Consider the following 20411-nt stretch of genomic DNA (forward strand, 5'->3'; position numbering starts at 1 on the left):
CTTGCAGCTAGCTTGGGCTTCTTAGGCTACTGGACACCATTAGCTCCAGAGGGATCGACCGCATGGAACTGGCCTTGGTGTTCGGTCCCGGAGCCGCGCCGCCGTCCCCCTTACAGAGCCAGAAGCAAGAAGAGGTCCGGAAAATCGGCGGCAGAAGACATCAGTCTTCACCAAGGTAGCGCACAGCACTGCAGCTGTGCGCCATTGCTCCTCATACACACTTCACACTCCGGTCACTGAGGGTGCAGGGCGCTAGGGGGGGGCGCCCTGAGCAGCAATAAAAACACCTTGGCTGGCAAAATAATCACAATATATAGCCCCAGAGGCTATATATGTGATAATTACCCCTGCCAAAATCTATAAAAAAGCGGGAGAAAAGTCAGCGAAAAAGGGGCGGAGCTATCTCCCTCAGCACACTGGGCGCCATTTTCTCTTCACAGTGCAGCTGGAAGACAGCTCCCCAGGCTCTCCCCTGTAGTTTTCAGGCTCAAAGGGTTAAAAAGAGAGGGGGGGCACTAAATTGAGGCGCAATATTGTTTATACAAGCAGCTATTGGGGAAAATTCACTCAGTGATAGTGTTTATCCCTACATTATATAGCGCTCTGGTGTGTGCTGGCATACTCTCTCTCTCTGTCTCCCCAAAGGGCTGTGTGGGGTCCTGTCCTCAGTCAGAGCATTCCCTGTGTGTGTGCGGTGTGTCGGTACGGCTGTGTCGACATGTTTGATGAGGAGACTTATGTGGAGGCGGAGCAGATGCCGATAAATGTGATGTCGCCCCCTGTGGGGCCGACACCAGAGTGGATGGATAGGTGGAAGGTATTAACAGACAGTGTCAACTCCTTACATAAAAGGCTGGATGACGTAACAGCTGTGGGACAACCGGCTTCTCAGCCCGCGCCTGCCCAGGCGTCTCAAAGGCCATCAGGGGCTCAAAAAACGCCCGTTACCTCAGATGGCAGACACAGATGTCGACACGGAGTCTGACTCCAGTGTCGACGAGGTTGAGACATATACACAATCCACTAGGAACATCCATTGCATGATCTCGGCAATAAAAATTGTGTTACACATTTCTGACATTAACCCAAGTACCACATAAAAGGGGTTTTATGTTTGGGGAGAAAAAGCAGCCGGTGTTTTGTTCCCCCATCAGATGAGTGAATGAAGTGTGTGAAGAAGCGTGGGTTCCCCCGATAAAAAAAAAAAAATAATTACTGCTGGCGTACCCTTTCCCGCCAGAGGATAGGTCACGTTGGGAGATATCCCCTAGGGTGGATAAGGCGCTCACAAGTTTGTCATAAAAGGTGGCACTGCCGTCTTAGGATACGGCCACTTGAAGGAGCCTGCTGATGAAAAGCAGGAGGCTATCCTGAAGTCTGTATATACACACTCAGGTATTATACTGAGACCTGCAATTGCCTCAGCATGAATAGTGCTGCTGCAGCAGGGTCCGATACCCTGTCAGATAATATTAATACCCTAGACAGGGAGAATATGGTGCTAACATAGAGCATATTAAAGACGTAGTCTTATATATGAGGGATGCACAGAGGGATATTTGCCGGCTGGCGTCCAGAATAAATGCAAGGTCCATTCTGCCAGGAGGGTATTAGAGACCCGGCAGTGGACAGGTGACATGGAGATTCTGCCTTATAAGGGTGAGGAATTGTTTGGGGATGGTCTCTGGGACCTCGTATCCACCAGTGGGCTTGCCCACAGGTGAATCACTGGGTTCTGCAAGTAGTATCACAGGGATACAAGCTGGAGTTCGAGGCGACTCCCCCTCGCCGTTACCTCACATCAGCCTTGCCTGCTGCCCTCGGATATAGGGAGTTAGTACTGGCGGCAATTCACAAGCTGTACTTCCAGCAGGTGAAATCAAGATACCCCTCCTTCAACAAGGCCGGGGTTACTATTCCAAAAATGTTGTGGTACCGAAACCAGACTGTTCGGTGAGACCCATTCTAAAATTGAAATCCTTGAACACTTATATACGAAGGTTCAAGTTCAAAATGGAATCGCTCAGGGCGATTATTGCAAGCCTGGAGAATTTCAGGGTATCACTGGACATCAAGGATGCTTACCTGCATGTCCCTATTTACCCTCCTCACCAGGAGTACCTCAAAATTGTGGTACAGGATTGTCATTACCAATTCCATACGTTGCCGTTGGTCTGTCCCCGGCACCGAGAGTATTTACCAAGGTAATGGCCGAAAGAATTATCCAGTACTTGGACAATCTCCTTATAAAGGCGAGGTCCAGGGAGCAGTTGTTGTCAGAGTAGCACTATCTCGGGAAGTGCTACAACAGCACGGCTGGATTCTGAATATTCCAAAGTCGCAGCTGGTTCCTACGACGCATCTACTGTTCCTGGGGATGGTTCTGGACACAGAACAGAAAAAAGTGTTTCTCCCGCAGGAGAAAGCCAAGGAGCTGTCATCTCTAGTCAGAGGCCTCCTGAAACCAAAACAGGTGTCGGTGCATCACTGCACGCGAGTCCTGGGAAAATTGGTAGCTTCCTACGAAGCAATTCCATTCGGCAGGTTCCATGCAAGAACTTTTTCAGTGGGACCTCTTGGACGGGATCGCATCTTCAGATGCATCGGCTGATAACCCTGTCTCCAAGGACCAGGGTGTCTCTGCTGTCGTGGCTGCAGAGTGCTCATCTTCTAGAGGGCCGCAGATTCGGCATACAGGACTGGGTCCTGGTGACCACGGATGCCAGCCTTCGAGGCTGGGGGGCAGTCACACAGGGAAGAAACTTCCAAGGACTATGGTCGAGTCAGGAGACTTCCCTACACATAAATATTCTGGAACTAAGGGCCATTTACAATGCCCTAAATCAGGCAAAATCCCTGCTTCTACACCAGCCGGTACTGATCCAGTCAGACAACATCACGGCAGTCGCCCATGTAAATCGACAGGGCGGCACAAGAAGCAGGATGGCAATGGCAGAAGCCACAAGGATTCTCCGATGGGTGGAAAATCACGTACTAGCACTGTCAGCAGTGTTCATTCCGGGAGTGGACAACTGGGAAGCAGACTTTCTCAGCAGGCACGACCTCCACCCGGGAGAGTGGGGACTTCATCCAGAAGTCTTCACGCTGATTGTAAATCGATGGGAACGGCCACAGGTGGACATGATGGCGTCCCGCCTAAACAAAAAACTAGAGAGATATTGCGCCAGGTCAAGGGACCCTCAGGCGATAGCTGTGGACGCTCTAGTGACACCGTGGGTGTACCAGTCAGTTTATGTGTTCCCTCCTCTGCCTCTCATACCAAGGGAACTGAGAATAATAAGAAAACGAGGAGTAAGAACAATACTCGTGGTTCCGGATTGGCCAAGACGAGCGTGGTACCTGGAACTTCAAGAGATGATCTCAGAGGACCCATGGCCTCTGCCGCTCAGACAGGACCTGCTGCAGCAGGGGCCCTGTCTGTTCCAAGACTTACTGCGGCTGCGTTTGACGGCATGGCGGTTGAACGCCGGATCCTGAAGGAAAAGGGCATTCCGGAGGAAGTCATTCCTACGCTGATTAAAGCCAGGAAAGATGTAACTGTAAAGCATTATCACCGCATATGGCGGAAATATGTTGCTTGGTGTGAGGCCAAAAAGGCCCCAACAGAGGAATTTCAACTAGGTCGATTTCTGCATTTCCTACAAGCAGGAGTGACTATGGGCCTGAAATTAGGCTCCATTAAGGTACAGATCTCGGCTTTGTCGATTTTCTTCCAGAAAGAACTAGCTTCACTATCTGAAGTTCAGACGTTTGTGAAAGGAGTGCTGCATATTCAGCCCCCGTTTGTGCCTCCAGTGGCACCTTGGGATGTCAACGTGGTGTTGAGTTTCTTAAAATCACATTGGTTTGAGCCACTTAAAACCGTGGATCTAAAATATCTCACGTGGAAAGTGGTCATGTTATTGGCCTTGGCTTCAGCCAGGCGTGTGTCAGAATTGGCAGCTTTGTCATGTAAAAGCCCTTATCTGATTTTCCATATGGATAGGGCAGAATTGAGGACTCGTCCCCAGTTTCTCCCTAAGGTGGTATCAGCTTTTCACTTGAACCAACCTATTGTGGTGCCTGCGGCTACTAGGGACTTGGAGGATTCCAAGTTGCTGGACGTAGTCAGGGCCTTGAAAATTTATGTTTCCAGGACGGCTGGAGTCAGGAAAACTGACTCGCTATTTATCCTGTATGCACCCAACAAGCTGGGTGCTCCTGCTTCTAAGCAGACTATTGCTCGCTGGATTTGTAGCACAATTCAGCTGGCGCATTCTGCGGCTGGACTGCCGCATCCTAAATCAGTAAAAGCCCATTCCACAAGGAAAGTGGGCTCATCTTGGGCGGCTGCCCGAGGGGTCTCGGCTTTACAACTTTGCCGAGCTGCAACTTGGTCAGGGGCAAACACGTTTGCAAAATTCTACAAATTTGATACCCTTGCTGAGGATGACCTTGAGTTCTCTCATTCGGTGCTGCAGAGTCATCCGCACTCTCCCGCCCATTTGGGAGCTTTGGTATAATCCCCATGGTCCTTTCGGAGTTCCCAGCATCCACTAGGACGTCAGAGAAAATAAGATTTTACTCACCGGTAAATCTATTTCTCGTAGTCCGTAGTGGATGCTGGGCGCCCGTCCCAAGTGCGGATTGTCTGCAATACTTGTACATAGTTATTGTTAACTAAAGGGTTATTGTTGAGCCATCTGTTGAGAGGCTCAGTTGTTTTCATACTGTTAAACTGGGTATAGTATCACGAGTTATACGGTGTGATTGGTGTGGCTGGTAAGAGTCTTACCCGGGATTCAAAATCCTTCCTTATTATGTCAGCTCGTCCGGGCACAGTGTCCTAACTGAGGCTTGGAGGAGGGTCATAGTGGGAGGAGCCAGTGCACACCAGGTGACCTAAAAGCTTTCTTTAGTTGTGCCCAGTCTCCTGCGGAGCCACTATTCCCCATGGTCCTTACGGAGTTCCCAGCATCCACTACGGACTACGAGAAATAGATTTACCGGTGAGTAAAATCTTATTTTATTTCTGAGCAAGAAAAAAAACACATTTTGTTTTCCCCCAGCATCCTGAATGATAGCAGGTCCTGACATGCCAGATGGGGCCTTATGGGGTTGCTCCAAGGTGGGTAGCTCTTAGCATATATTGTAGCAAGGAGCCATTGTCATGTGGCTCCTTGCTGGTTAAACATAGACCCAGATTGGGGTTGTGGAAGTGTGGGAGGTGGTGCCCTGGCGGAGCTGGATGGCTTTACTGTGGCATACCCTTACATTAACACTTATCACATACTAATTTCTTTAGCACTATTTATTATTTTAATTACATCTGATTTTTGTATCACTTTCTCTCTAGCTGCAGCTTTTTAAACACTAATCTATTAACATTATAGTTTTTTCACTGGTATGCTGTCCTGGGCTGTTTTGGCTTATGCTGATTTTTTGGGGGTGCCACGCCCTGCACCTAGATATAGCGCTAGGGACCCCCAATATATATACAGAAAGGCCTTGACGCGGCTTGGGGGCTTACACATACATTTGTGCAGATATATGTAACCGAGATCTCTTAATTCTAAGATATTGTATGGGATTTAAATCTGGTTACTGCGATCATTCAGGGTACTGGGGGAAACAAAATGTGTTATTTTTTTCTTGCTCAGAAATACCCCTTTCAAGCACCTGAATGATATCACTTAGCTAATTGAGCACCCACCACTATATTTGCATATATTTATTTCTGTTGAAATATCACTTGATGAGTTACTTCCAAGACATCAGCTGTCAATATAATGATAAATATATATATATATATATTTTTTTTTTCTAGCTAATGTGCACTCCAGCTTCAAGAACACTGTTAAGAACTGTCTTCTTAACCCTGAACCAGAGCTCCGACCTGCTCTGTCCTCTTTACTATCCCATGACTTTTTTAGGTATGTAATTTACAGTTTAGAATTTATTTTTTTGACAAGAACATTTCCACATTTTAGAATTTCAAGTTTTGATTTTCATATAAATTGTACAACTTCACTACACATCGTCAAATCACTGACATCACTTGTTTATTGTCAAATACTTTCACTTGGTTTTGATGTGAAAACAATTTTCATTCAATAAACAAATAGGCTGTCACTATTTTTACGTTGCAAGGTTATCTATTTTTTTCATTGGTTGAGCTCTGTTTAATCCTGTAATATTTGCTATTTTAACCAGTGATATTTACTTTTAAATAGAAATGATTTTCTGGAGGTTGTCAACTTTTTGGAAAGTTTAACTGTGAAAAGTGAAGAAGAGAAGAATGAATTTTTCAAGTGAGTTTAATAATGTTCTTAATTCATATTTGTATATAGGCATATGCTATGTATTTGTTTTAATATTATATAAATGCATTTTGTGTCTTTCTCACTATAAGAAACCTTTCAGGCAATACTGTTTTGTAAAAGGGCCACTTAACCCCAACACTTTCAGAAATGGAACGTGATGGTAAAATACATTGGTCAGTGTTAGCTTGATATTTGATTACAGCTCTGCTATAAAGTGAATTATTGTCTTGCCATTCAGGCAGATGACACCCCTCCCTCTTTAGTGCAATGTCCGATTTGGTCCTGGTTAAGATAATAGTGCTGGGAAGGTAGTAATTTAATCTTCTGGTGCCATCCTTCTCAGCCTCATTTATGGAGTATTAAACAGCCAAGGCACACTGTTTATACCAACATTTAAAGCTTACGGATGCTGATGGAGGAATATTTGGGCACAGTGCAGTTGTCACTTACAACCTATGCAATTGTTTTTATAGGTTATAGTGGTGATTTATTTTTTCTTAGAACTGTAGTAAAGGACTTTAAATAGACAGTACAGTACCATTTGAGTGCATAGATTAAAATGTTTGTAGTGTATTTTTGTGAAATTTGTGCGGAATCTGGAGATGTTTTTACATGCATATAACAGAATTTTGAGGCTTTGGATTTGGGGTTAAAATCAGAAATGAAATCAGGTAATGTGAACACAAAAAAAACTTCTTTTCATGTCAATGAATTACGAAATGTGAAAACATTATGTTTATTTAGTCATGGAAGAGGTGGAAACATTTTGGTGAACTGCAAACATTGTGAATCCATGACAACTGGTTCGTAAACTGCCTCCCCTTCTCTAGCTCTCTTATAGACAGAGTCTCCTCTTTGCCAGAGGAGCTAATCTCCTCAAGATTGGTCCCCCTACTGCTAAATCAGTTTGTATTCGCTGAACCTATGGCTGTGAAAAGCTTTCTACCCCATCTTCTTAGACCAAAAAGAGGTAACTGTCCATCTTTTTTTTCTGATGCGTTATGTAACTGTGCTGTAACTTTAAGCAGGCTCATTGAATGTCATAATGTCAGCATGGTTAAGAGATTGACAGTCAAAATGTCGACAATAACAATTGTGGTGTTTTGGCTTAAAATTTGTTGTCAACATTATGTACCAGGGAAAAGGGGCGTGGACTGGACTGCACACACTATTACTAAAGATATCAAGAGGTGCTACCATGCTAAGGCTTCTAACACTATGATTGAGTAATAAAAAAGCTGACGCACACTCATTAGCACTAAAAACACTGATGTAAATATAATTTTTGTAAACCCTCTCAATTAATATTGGGGGTATTTCAGAGTTGATCGCAGCAGCAAATTTGTTAGCATTTGGGCAAAACCATGTGCACTGCAAGGTGCGGGGGGGCAGATATAACATGTGCAGAGAGAGTTAGATTTGGGTGGGGTGTGTTCAAACTGAAACCTAAATTGCAGTGTAAAAATAAAGCAGCCGGTATTTACCCTGCACAGAAACACACTAACCCACCCAAATCTAACTCTCTCTGCAAATGTTATATCTGACACACCTGCAGTGCACACGGTTTTGCCCATGGGTCCCTAACATCTCTAATACTATCACATCAATGTATCTAGGTGTTGGTGTGGTCAGCAATGTAGGAACCTGTGCTAATAAAAACAAAATAGTTTTTACATCCGTGTTTTTAGTGCTAATGAGTGTGCGTCTGCATTTTTCTTCCTACAACATTATGTACCATTCAACATGTTGACTGTCAACAATCTGAACATGTTGACATCTTGTTTGTCAACCTAATTTACATGTCAACATTATAGTGTCTGAATAATGACTGTCAACAGTGATTGTCGACAAGACATACCGAACCCGGCTTATCACTGTGACTGCAATAAAGGAATGCTTGTAGCTGTCCAGTTGTGATGCCCTGAAGTTGTAAGGCATCACTTAAAGATCTGTCCCACTTGCGTATAATATACTGCTTTCAGAAACTATTACTTTACAGGTAATTTGGATGACTGCAGTTTCAATGCCATTGAGATTGTACTCAAATTAGGTCATTTTGAAAAAGGCCATAAAGGCCACTGGCATTTAAAGTTGTTTTAAAGCAGTAGAGTCGTTGAACGAGGAGAGTTGTGAAACTCCATTGAGCAGCATGGCACAGTTAAGGGATCAGCAACTGATAAAACTACAATAAGCAGACTGGCTGAGACTTATGGTTCCATACAGAGTCCCGCTGAAGTGAGACCTACGTAGGGGAAGTTGCATTTTGACTCCATAAAGTACATTGGTGAAACAATCTTGCTGCCCCATTGCAGTTCACACTGGGGTCATTTAAATAAAATATCCCATTATTGTGCATTTACTGTGGGAGAAGAACCCTTTCCTCTCTGCTGGGATGTGGTCTTAATTGGAAGTTACCGCCAAACAAAAAAAGGCTATGTTGATCTATTAGAGAGGTAACTCCAACTTGCACCCATTCCACACCCATATTATCACCTTAAGCGGGGTATTCCTCAATGTCTGTATAAATTACTTTCAGTGTTAATACAAAGGGTTTTGTTACATTAGTTTTCCATTTTCCATTCATGTTTAAAAAATAAAATACATTTCTGCAGCGGTGTACACTGGGTTCCACAGGGATAATATCGGGGTGTAGTGTAGGCTCTTGATCCGAGGCACCAACAGGCTAAAGCTTTGACTGTTCCAAAGATGCTCAGCGCCGCCTCCTCTATTACCCCGCCTCCGTGCACAGGAGCTCAGTTTGTAAGTTGGTGCCTGCAGTGCAGGAAGCTAACAGGCAGGGCTGCTCCAGCAGCCCTGAAAAGAGCTTTTAAAAGTGGAGATTGAAGACTTAAAGGGCTGCAGCAGAGGCACTGTCCGTGCTAGATGTCATTCTGACATCTCCTGCTGCAGCTCCATCACCTCCCCCAGTGGCACTGTATACTCCCGTGTCCCTGGTTGCCGGGTACTTACAGCGAAGGCTTCGGTTCTCTACTTCAGGCACACACACCAACTGCAGCTCTCCGGGATTGTGTGGCCGCATTCAGGGAGGAGGTAAGAGGGTCCCCCATGCTGGACCCGCTGGAAATCGCGATCCGGCGTGGCCATTAGGAAGCGGGCTGCGCCCGCTTGCGTGGACACTGTGTCAGTACAGGAGCCTCACTAGACCACCAGGGCAGGGGCACAGGTCTGTTTTGCTAAAAACCGTTTTCATATGGCACACAGTACCCGGTGGTGAAGTCCAGCAAGGGGATAATGCTCTGGCCTGTAGCCCCTCCCCCAGCCCCAGTGTGTGTGCATACAGCTGCTGCGTGACTTCTACTCTGTGTATCTCACTCAGATTGCTATCCCCATATTCTGTACCCTGAGGGGGACTACGTGTGTCAGGGTCATTATTTGATATAGGTGTTTCACAGGATATACTTATTGTGTATTTATCTCTGTGATTTTCGGTCACTGTATACCTCTTGAATCCTCTATTTGTGCTATCAAACTGCACAGGGTGCTCTTGGTCAGGTATTATACTGCTGATATTGTACTGTGTTGCCCGTGATTTACGCTTTCAGATATGTCCGCTTCAAGGAGCGACAGTGCTGTGGCTGATCCCACAATGCGTGGCGGTGACGCTGCAGACACATTAGAGGAAAACATAGCAGCAGAGGGTTCAGGTACTGGGGGTTCACTACCCTCCAGTAGCAACGGGGGTCCATAATGACCCATCTTGGGATGCTTTCTCTACTAAATAGGCTGGTAACTAGACTTACGCCCCTTATGGGACCTCACGTGCTGGTGCAGCCACATATTGTCCCTGCGGTTAATCCGCCATGGGCAGATCTTCTGTCCACTCAGTCACAGCAATTGAACCACTCACTGAACAAACAGAAACCTAACCCTCGCCCGCCTAAGTCCAAGGGGTCCTCTAGGCGGGCCATTACTTCCTCACAATCCACCCATATTCCAGACACTTTGTCTGATGAAGATGGCGTATATACTGGCCCCTCAGACACTGATCCAGATGCTTCTGATGGGGAATCTGTTTCACAGGTGGAAGTTCCTGACCTATTGGAGGCTATCAGGCTGATTCTTCAAATTTGTGATGACCCAGAACATGTTGTTACCTCTAAGAAACCAGATAGATTTAAACGTCAGAATTTTATTAAACAAGTTTTGCCTCATTCTGACCACTTAGTTGACATACGTCAGGAATCCTGGGAAAATCCAAGAAAGAAATTCACACCTCACAAGAAGATGCTGGCTTGCTATCCCCTCGCTGCGGAGCTAAGTAAGAATTGGGAAACGGCACTGCCAGTGGATTCGCAAGTGGCGCGGCTGATGGTGTTGTCAAAGTCGAAAAATATTGCAGTACACACATCAAGTACAAACTACACACAGATTGCCTCCGTGCGCATACTTATTCTGCCGTGCGTGCACATATTCGCAATTTGCGTATGTTCGCTCCCGCGGTCATGCGTATTAGAGCGTGGTATGAGTATTTACGGTAGTGTTTGTAGTCACATGGAAAAGCCATAAAAACACATTACATATTTAATCCAAATAGTGCACAATGTACACATAGTCTCCCTGCATCACACCAGCAAGTTACAACAGTTTATATGGTATCAGAACAAAGGGATTCACCTTTACAGGATAGGAGGGGACAGAACAAGGTTATAAGGTGGTGTTTGGTATCCAGCTGTAGGGTATTTTAAGGGCAATATTCCGGTGTTGGTTTGCAGAAGATCGCACGCTTCTGCGAATAGTTATGCGCAGGAGCAGAATATAAATATTAACTGTGTTTACTGTACATTTGGTATGCGGCGGGAACCCAGATGAGACCACCTGCAAGGGCACCTGGAACAGACATCGCCCACCTATTCAAACCAACCTATGACCTCTCCTGGACTGTAAATGACCATCCCTGTGTCTAATGGACAAAGAGATTACAGTATCCATTGTGTTAGGTTTTGGAATATTGTATAAAAGAGCCAGCTGCATGCCCGGCCAGTACACAGACTCTGAAGGTCATCTACCTTGATGACTGAGGACCAGACTGGGAAGCGCAGGCGAAACCAAACACGTATGTACCATTGATTGTAGCCATTATTCTATTGTATTGTATTGTATTGTTTATATTGTTACCTCCTGCAAGTAAAGAACCGTTGGTGGGTTAGACCCCAACCTAGTTTTGAATTACAATTGGTGTCGTGTCCCATTTCCTTGATAAGGTTTAAAGTGTATTTACAGCCACTCGGGCTGCTGCATTGTGTTAACAGCGTGTAGGCTTGTGTACGCAAACTGTGTAGTCACTATGCCCTTTCGGCGTACGTACGCGGAGTGCGGACACTGTACGATCGTGTGTACGTAAGGTTTGTGAACAATATAAGGGTGAAAGGTTAATTACAGCGGCCGCAGCGGCTCAATATTAAAGTGTATCAAGTGTGTTTAAAGTATAAGCTTTTTAGTCCTGTAAGTAGACTGACATTTACAGTGTCCTCTGCTCTGCCTGTAACTACCGTCACCTCTCTGAAAGAACCGACTGATAAGCATGTGGAGGGTTGCTTAAAAGCTATTTACACCCTTGCAGGAGCTGTGCATCGTCCCACTATTGCAGCTACTTGGGCTGCAGAAGCTATTGAAGTGTGGGCTCAGGAGGTGGAAGCAGAGCTGCCGTCCAATTTTTCTGATAATGCTAGACAATATCACTCCTATATTGTCACAGCATCTCATTACATTAAGGAGGTGGCTTCTGATGCCGGTATTCTGGCGGCCAAGGCTTCTACTACACCCATTTTGGCTCATTGAATTCTCTGGTTACGGTTCTGGTCTGTGGATCGGAACTCTAAAAAAAACCCTGGAGGTGCTCCCTCTTAAGGGAGACATTCTTTTTGGTGAGGATCTCAACAAGATTGTGGCTGACTTAGCTTCTGCTAAGACGGCGTGCCTTCCTAGTACGGCTCCTTCGGTACCGAAGGTTAAGAGTACTTCCTATGATTCTTTCGTCCAGCAGGTAAAGCAAAGGGTCAGGCGTACCCGAAACAGGCGGCCCATTCTCAACCACAAGACCTTGAACAAATTTGTGAGAGTCTCCAAGTTTCATATGGAAACTCCTTGCTCTATTGCTCTGGTCTTTGGAGCCTGGGGACTATATGGTCTCCCTGGACATACAGGAGGCTTACCTCTATATTCCGATTGCCATGTTGCATCAGCAGTACCTGCGGTTTGCTATTGGCAACCTCCATTATTAATTTTGGGCTTTACCTTTTGGTTTGACCACGGCTCCACGAGTCTTCACGAAAGTTATGGTGATAATGATGGCTTTACTCCGCCGTCAAGGTGTCAGAATCCTACCGTATCTGGACGACCTGCTGATCCTGGCGAATTCCCCAGAAATTCTCCTCCATCATCTGGATCTGACGGTCCAGTTTCTGAAAGCCCAGGTGTGGCTCCTCAACTGGAAGAAATCTTCCCTGGTCCCTGCTCGGAGCATGGTGCACCTGGGGGCATTGTTGGAGACTCACAACTAGCGGTTGTTCTTGTCTCAGGAGAAGGTCCTGAACCTTCAGGACAGAATTCGATGCTTCCTCTCTCGTCCACGAGTGTCAATTCACTCAGCGATGCAAGTACTAGGCCTCATGGTGTCCGCTTTCGACATGGGGCAGTATGCTCCATTTCATTCCCGCCCTCTGCAGAGATTGATTCTTGCCAACTGGGACAGCCTGCCTCACCGGATCAGGTCTCACATGATCTCTGTCTCCGGAGGTTCGTCGGTCACCGAACTGGTGGCTCCAGGGCCAATGATTGAGCAGGGGTTGTCCCTTCTGAATCTCCATCTGGGTCCTTCTGACGACAGATGCCATTCTGAGGAGTTGGGGCGCGGTGTTGGAGCAACACTCCCTTCTGGGTCGGTGGACCAAGGAGGAGTCTCTTCTCCCGATAAACATTCTGGAATTGCTCTGAACCTGGCCCAGCATCTGATACAGAATAGGCCTGTTCAAGTACAGTCGGACAACGCTAACACGGTGGCGTACATAAATCATCAAGGCAGCACTTGAAGCCGCATGGCAGTGTTTATTCCGGGGGTCCTTAACTGGGAAGCAGAATTCCTCAGTCATCAGGACGTACACGCCGGAGAGTGGAGCCCCCACCCAGAAGTATTTCAACCCCTTGTGGATAAGTGAGGCCTTCCAGACGTAGACCCGATGGCGTCTCGACACAATCATGAGGTTTTGGTCTTCGGAGCAAGGACAAGGGATCCTCAAGCAGCGTTCGTGGACGCACTGGCAATTCCATGGAACTTTAGGCTGCCATACGTGTTCCCTCTGGTGTCACTTCTGCCCAGGGTGATAAGGAAGTTCAAGCAAGAAGAAGGAATCCTGCTTCTGATCGCGCCAGTGTGGCCCAGACGACATTGGTTCTCAGACCTTCAGGGTCTCTCGATATAGCGTCCTCTTCTACTTCCGCAACGCCCAGACCTCCTCATTCAGGGACCTTGTGTATACCAGGATTTGGCCCGGCTGGCTTTGACGGTGTGGCTCTTAAAGCTTCAGTTCTGAGGGTCAAAGGATTTTCTGAGGCGGTCAGTCGAACCATGTTGAAGGCCCGGAAACAGGCTTCTTCTCAGATTTATCATAGGGTCTGGAATTCTTACTTTGCTTGGTGCGCAGCTAATGATCATGACGCTTACAAGTTTAGTACGGCCAAACTTTTGGCCTTCCTGCAACAGGGCCTGGACTTGGGCCTTCGTCTGGCCTCCCTCAAGGTTCATATTTCTGCCTTGTCGGTTTGGTTTCAGAGAAAAATTGTGAGTCTGCCTGATGTTCATACATTCACTCAGGGTATGTTGCAGATTTAACCTCCTTATGTCCCGACTGTGGTTCCTTGGGATTTTTCGGTGGTTCTGGAGGCCTTGCAAGAGTCTCCGTTTGAACCTCTTGAGTCTGCGTACCTTAAGTGGCTTACTTTATTTACTTTACTTTACTTTATTTCTGCTGGCTATTGCCTCTGCTAGATGGGTTTCAGATTTGGGTGCCTTATCCTGTCGGTCTCCCTTTCTGATTTTTCACCATGACCGGGTGGTTTTTCTGACACACCCTGGTTATCTACCGAAGGTGGTGTCTTCTTTCCACCTTAACCACGAGATTGTGGTTCCGGCCTTTATCTCTCCTGAATTGTCATCCAAAGAGCGGTCTTTGGATGTGGTACGGGCTCTCTGTATTTATGTGAAGAGGACAGCTTCCATTCGGAAGTCTGATTCTCTCTTAGTCCTTTTTGGTTTTCACAAACGTGGCTGGCCTGCGAATAAGCAGACCCTGGCCAGATGGATTAGAATGGTGATTGCACATGCTTATGTACAGGCTGGCCTTCCAGCTCCTCCTACCATCAAAGCCCATTCTACTCGGTCTGTTGGACCTTCTTGGGTGGCCTGCTGTGGTGCGACCCTTGAACAATTGTGCAAGGCGGCTACGTGGTCCTCAGTTAACATGTTCATAAGGTTCTATGCCTTTGATACTTCCGCCTCCTAGGATGCTTCCTTTGGACGCTGGGTTCTTATGCCCGCTACTGTGCGTCCCTTCCCATGAGGAACTGCTTTAGGACTTCCCCGATGTTATCCTTGTGAAACCCAGTGTACCCCAGGCAGAAAAGGAGATTTATGGTAAGAACTTACCGTAGTTAAATCTCTTTCTGCGAGGTACACTCGGTTCCACAGGGCGCCCACCCTGACGCACTTAGCTTCTTTGGGTTTGTATGGCATTAGCCGCTAATACCTTCCCCTGTCGCTATAATGTGGTGTATTTGGCTACTAATGGTTGTCGTCTCTTTTGCCTGCTACTGCATTTGGCTGGTTAACGAAACTGGGCTCCTGTTCACGGAGGCGGGGTTATAGTGGAGGCAGCGCTTAGCCTCTTGGGAACAGTCAAAGCTTTAGCCTGTTGGTGCCTCGAATCAAGATCCTACTCTACACCCCGATGTTATCCCTGTGGAACCCAGTGTACCTCGCAGAAATAGATTTAACAATGGTAAGATCTTACAATAAATCTCCTTTTTAATCACTTTTCTGTTTAATACAGATATAATGGGGCGAAGCCGTGAAGATTGTCTACTGTCCCCAGCTCTTTTTCAGACCAAAGTAATCCCAGTGTTGATGAAAATGTTTGAAGTACTTGAAGAACATGTCCGTGTGGTGCTGCTAACGCACATAGATGCTTATGGAGAACTTTTCACATTGAAAGAGTTGAAAGACATAATCCTTCCACAAGTAAGTAGGATGTGAAGAAGATAAATTGACCATACACAGTAAATGGTAACATTGAAAGTGTCCGGAATGTGTAGAATTCTTTAACCAGGTAACTAATTTTAAAGTACATTATAATAAACTAAATATTAATATCTTACAAGTAATTTATTGAGTGAAATTAAAGTACCGTATATACTCGAGTATAAGCCGACGTTTTCAGCACTTTTTTTTTTGTGCTGAAAAAGCCACCTCGGCTTATACTCGAGTCAGCTTTAGGGGGGACACGGAGAGCACAGCGCGCGGCTCTCCTGTGTCCCTCCTGCATCTCCGGCGGCAGCGGCGTCTGTGTGGTAAAGGAAGTGCACGAAACGGCACTTCCTTTAACACACGCCGCTGCCGCCGGAGACGCAGGAGGGACACAGGAGAGCTGCGCTCTCCGTGTCCCTCCTTCAGAAGACAGCGCGGGAGGGTAAGTTTCTAGCACTGTGGGGCGTATCTGGCACACCTGGCACTGTGGGGCATATCTGGCACTGTGGGGCATATCTGGCACACCTGGCACTGTGGGGCATATCTGGCACACCTGGCACTGTGGGGCATATCTGGCACACCTGGCACTGTGGGGCATATCTGGCACTGTGGGGCATATCTGGCACTGTGGGGCATATCTGGCACTGTGGGGCATATCTGGCACTGTGGGGCATATCTGGCACTGTGGGGCATATCTGGCACTGTGGGGCATATCTGGCACACCTGGCACTGTGGGGCATATCTGGCACACCTGGCACTGTGGGGCATATCTGGCACACCTGGCACTGTGGGGCATATCTGGCACACCTGGCACTGTGGGGCATATCTGGCACACCTGGCACTGTGGGGCATATCTGGCACATCTGGCACTGTGGGGCATATCTGGCACATCTGGCACTGTGGGGCATATCTGGCACATCTGGCACTGTGGGGCATATCTGGCACATCTGGCACTGTGGGGCATATCTGGCACATATGGCACTGTGGGGCATATCTGGCACTGTGGGGCATATCTGGCACATATGGCACTGTGGGGCATATCTGGCACTGTGGGGCATATCTGGCACATCTGGCACTGTGAGGCATATCTGGCACTATGAGGTCTGTGTAAGGGTAGAACTGCATTTCCCACCCTAAGCTTATACTGGAGTCAATAAGTTTTCCCAGGTTTTTGTGGTAAAATTAGGTGCCTCGGCTTATATTCGGGTCGACTTATACTCGAGTATATACGGTACTTCCATATCTGAAAAGTGCATATGAACTGTTCAGATGCCATAGGGGTATATGCAATTGCCGGCGAATCGCGGCAATTTTTCGCCCGTTTTTTAATTCGACACAATTCGACCGTCGAATTCCGGCAAGTGGGTGCCGGAATTCAACATATTCAATAAAAAATGGATTCGACAGTCCCGCTGTCGAAAAACAGCCGATTTGACGGATTTTGATTAGATTTTTAAAAAACGGGAAAAAACCCGAAAAAAAATTGCGTGGGATCCCCCCTCCAAAGCATAACCAGCCTCGGGCTCTTCGAGCCGGTCCTGGTTCTAAAAATCCGGGGGAAAAACTGACAGGGGATCCCCCGTATTTTTAAAACCAGCACCGGGCTCTGCGCCTGGTGCTGGTGCAAAAAATACGGGGGACAAAAAGCGTAGGTGTCCCCCGTATTTTTTACACCAGCATCGGGCTCCACTAGCTGGGTAGATAATGCCACAGCCGGGCGTCACTTTTATACAGCGCCCTGCTGCCGTGGCATTAAATACGCAACTAGTCACCCCTGGCCGGGGTACCCTGGAGGAGTGGGGACCCCTTCAATCAAGGGGTCCCCCCCCTTCCAGCCACCCAAGGGCCAGGGGTGAAGCCCGAGGCTGTCCCCCCCCATCCAAGGGCTGCGGATGGGGGGCTGATAGCCTTTTGAAAAAAGGAAAGAATATTGTTTTTTCCAGTAGTACTACAGGTCCCAGCAAGCCTCCCCCGCAAGCTGGTACTTGGAGAACCACAAGTACCAGCATGCGGGAGAAAAATGGGCCTGCTGGTACCTGTAGTTCTACTGGAAAAAAAATACCCAAATATAAACAGGAGACACACACCGTGAAAGTAAAACTTTATTTCATACCTGCCGACACACATACTTACCTATGTTGACCCGCCGACTGGCACGTCTCCAATGTCTCCGACGATCCGGGGTACCTGTGAATAAAATTATACTCACCTGATCCAGTGTCCAGATTATAATCCACGTACTTGGCAAGCAAGCCTCCCCCGCAAGCTAGTACTTGGAGAACCACAAGTACCAGCATGCGTGAGAAAAGCGGGCCCGCTGGTACCTGTAGTTCTACTGAAAAAAAAATACCCAAATAAAAACAGGACACGCACACCGTGAGAGTAAAACTTTATTTCACACATGTCGACACACACATACTTACCTATGTTCACACGCCGACCTCTGTCCACTTGTCCAAGTAGAATCCACGGTGTACCTGAAAATAAAATTATACTCACCTGATCCAGTGTCCTGTGGTCTTTTATTATAATCCACGTACTTGGCAAAAAAAAAAAAAACGGGGGGGTCTCTGCATTTGGGGAAAGGGGTCCCATGTGTAAACATGGGACCCCTTTCAGTCCGCCTGGTCCGGGTGTTCGTTTTTTTTTTTTTTGCCAAGTACGTGGATTATAATAAAAGACCACAGGACACTGGATCAGGTTAGTATAATTTTATTTTCAGGTACACCGTGGATTCTACTTGGACAAGTGGACAGAGGTCGGCGTGTGAACATAGGTAAGTATGTGTGTGTCGACATGTGTGAAATAAAGTTTTACTCTCACGGTGTGTGTCTCCTGTTTATATTTGGGTATTTTTTTCCCAGTAGAACTACAGGTACCAGCGGGCCCATTTTTCTCCCAGATGCTGGTACTTGTGGTTCTCCAAGTACCAGCTTGCGGGGGAGGCTTGCTGGGACCTGTAGTACTACTGGAAAAAACAAATATTCTTTCATTTTTTCAAAAGGCTATCAGCCCCCCCATCCGCAGCCCTTGGATGGGGGGGGACAGCCTCGGGCTTCACCCCTGGCCCTTGGGTGGCTGGAGGGGGGGGACCCCTTGATTGAAGGGGTCCCCACTCCTCCAGGGTACCCCGGCCAGGGGTGTCTAGTTGCGTATTTAATGCCACGGCCGCAGGGTGCTGTATAAAAGTGACCCCCGACTGTGGCATTATCTACCCAGCTAGTGGAGCCCGGTGCTGGTTTTAAAAATACGGGGGATCCCATGTCAGTTTTTCCCCCAGATTTTTAGAACCAGGACCGGCTCGAAGGGCCCGAGGCTGGTTATGCTTAGGAGGGGGGACCCCACGCATTTTTTTTTTCTGATTTTTACCACTCAATTAAAAAAAAATAATAATAATATTTTTAAAAATATATAAATAATACTTGTGCCTCCAAAATAGACAAACCAAGTACCTAATCCCTTCTAATATAAATAGATATGCTATTACCAATTAAAAAAACGCAAAAAAAAACATGTTTTTAAATTTTTTTATTAGATTCCGCCAGCAAAGTGTGGCGGATTGAAAATGACGAATTTACTGTCTGAAAGCACTGTTGTCGAATTTACAATCTTCAATTGAATATACTTTTGTCGAATTGCCGCATTTGTACCATTGCAGAAATGTCGAATTTGACAAATGTCGAATTTCAAAAAGTCGAATTTTAAAAGTCAGTTTTTTTGACGAAAAGTACTTAATTGCATTGTCGAAATTTTTTTGGCGGGGCGAAAATGTCCCGTTTTTCGACATTTTCGGGAATTCGACCGCAATTGCATATACCCCATAGTGTGGTAATGGTAAACAAATGCTATACAATCTTTTCTTTTGTTTTTTCTCTGTAATCATTTGTAACCAACTTTCTTTGGAGTTCGATAAGTTATTTTTTTTCTTAAGTCATGCCAAACTGTATACAGTATATATTGGATTCACGTATAGGGAAAGTGCAGCAGCAACATGATGAATAAATAGGACAGAACATAAACATTCATCATAAATTACATAGATTGTCCTCATTTAAGTGTTGGTGTAGTTTTAAGGGTTTCCTACTAAAATAACCCAATCTCTAATAAAAAGAAACATTTACCCCCCCCCCCCCCCCTCCGCCCCTGGCATCTGTAACGAGCCACACATTTGCTGGATGGGCACTAACTTTTCCAGGAATAGCATGAAATATGTTCTACTATACCTGATTTCTGATCAAAATTAAATCCATTTATGTTTCCCAAGTATTTTTTTTTTTTTTCAATGCATCCACCAAATTGTCCGTCAGCAGCATGCTGCGAGGAACTGCCGGACCTTGGCAGACATGGTGAAACCTTCCGGTTTGTGTATGAACACCATGGCCCATGAAAGTAATATTGTGGATAAATGTCACTCTTTATGGAAGTTAATCCTTTTAAATGTGACTTAGACACTGTATGGTGGCAATAATCTATTTCTCATAAGACGTAAACAAAGCATGATTAGCATCATATGTCATGTTAATATCAATTATGTACAGTAATGAAGACTTCAACTTTGACAGTAAACAATTTGTTATATTAGTGGTACTCAGAACTTGTCAGAAATACATGAAGATATTATTTAATAAAGCTGCGTACTACTTTACTATTATTGTTTTCCTAATTTACGTGCCTGTCTGAATAAAATGGACATCACATCACTTTTAGCAGATATGCTCTATAAACAAGCAAATATCCACATAAGAGTGAAAAGGATTGCACTTACCAACCTGGACAAACCTTATTTTATCAATCCATATAAGTGTAGATATAGGGGGTAATTCCAAGTT

General features: G+C 46.0%; 1 protein-coding gene across 2 annotated transcripts in view; it reads left to right on the forward strand.

Moving 5' to 3' along the window:
* SCYL3 (SCY1 like pseudokinase 3) overlaps nt 1-20411 on the forward strand; it is a 377023-nt gene that overhangs the window by 219612 nt on the left and 137000 nt on the right. For both annotated transcript variants that reach the window (XM_063940292.1, XM_063940291.1), the window contains exons 5-8: nt 5828-5933; nt 6234-6311; nt 7154-7293; nt 15389-15576. In XM_063940292.1, coding sequence (XP_063796362.1) covers nt 5828-5933; nt 6234-6311; nt 7154-7293; nt 15389-15576 — 512 coding nt within the window. The remainder of the gene's footprint in view (nt 1-5827; nt 5934-6233; nt 6312-7153; nt 7294-15388; nt 15577-20411) is intronic.

This window comes from Pseudophryne corroboree, chromosome 9 (genome assembly GCF_028390025.1).
Source record: "Pseudophryne corroboree isolate aPseCor3 chromosome 9, aPseCor3.hap2, whole genome shotgun sequence".
Lineage (NCBI taxonomy): Eukaryota > Metazoa > Chordata > Amphibia > Anura > Myobatrachidae > Pseudophryne > Pseudophryne corroboree.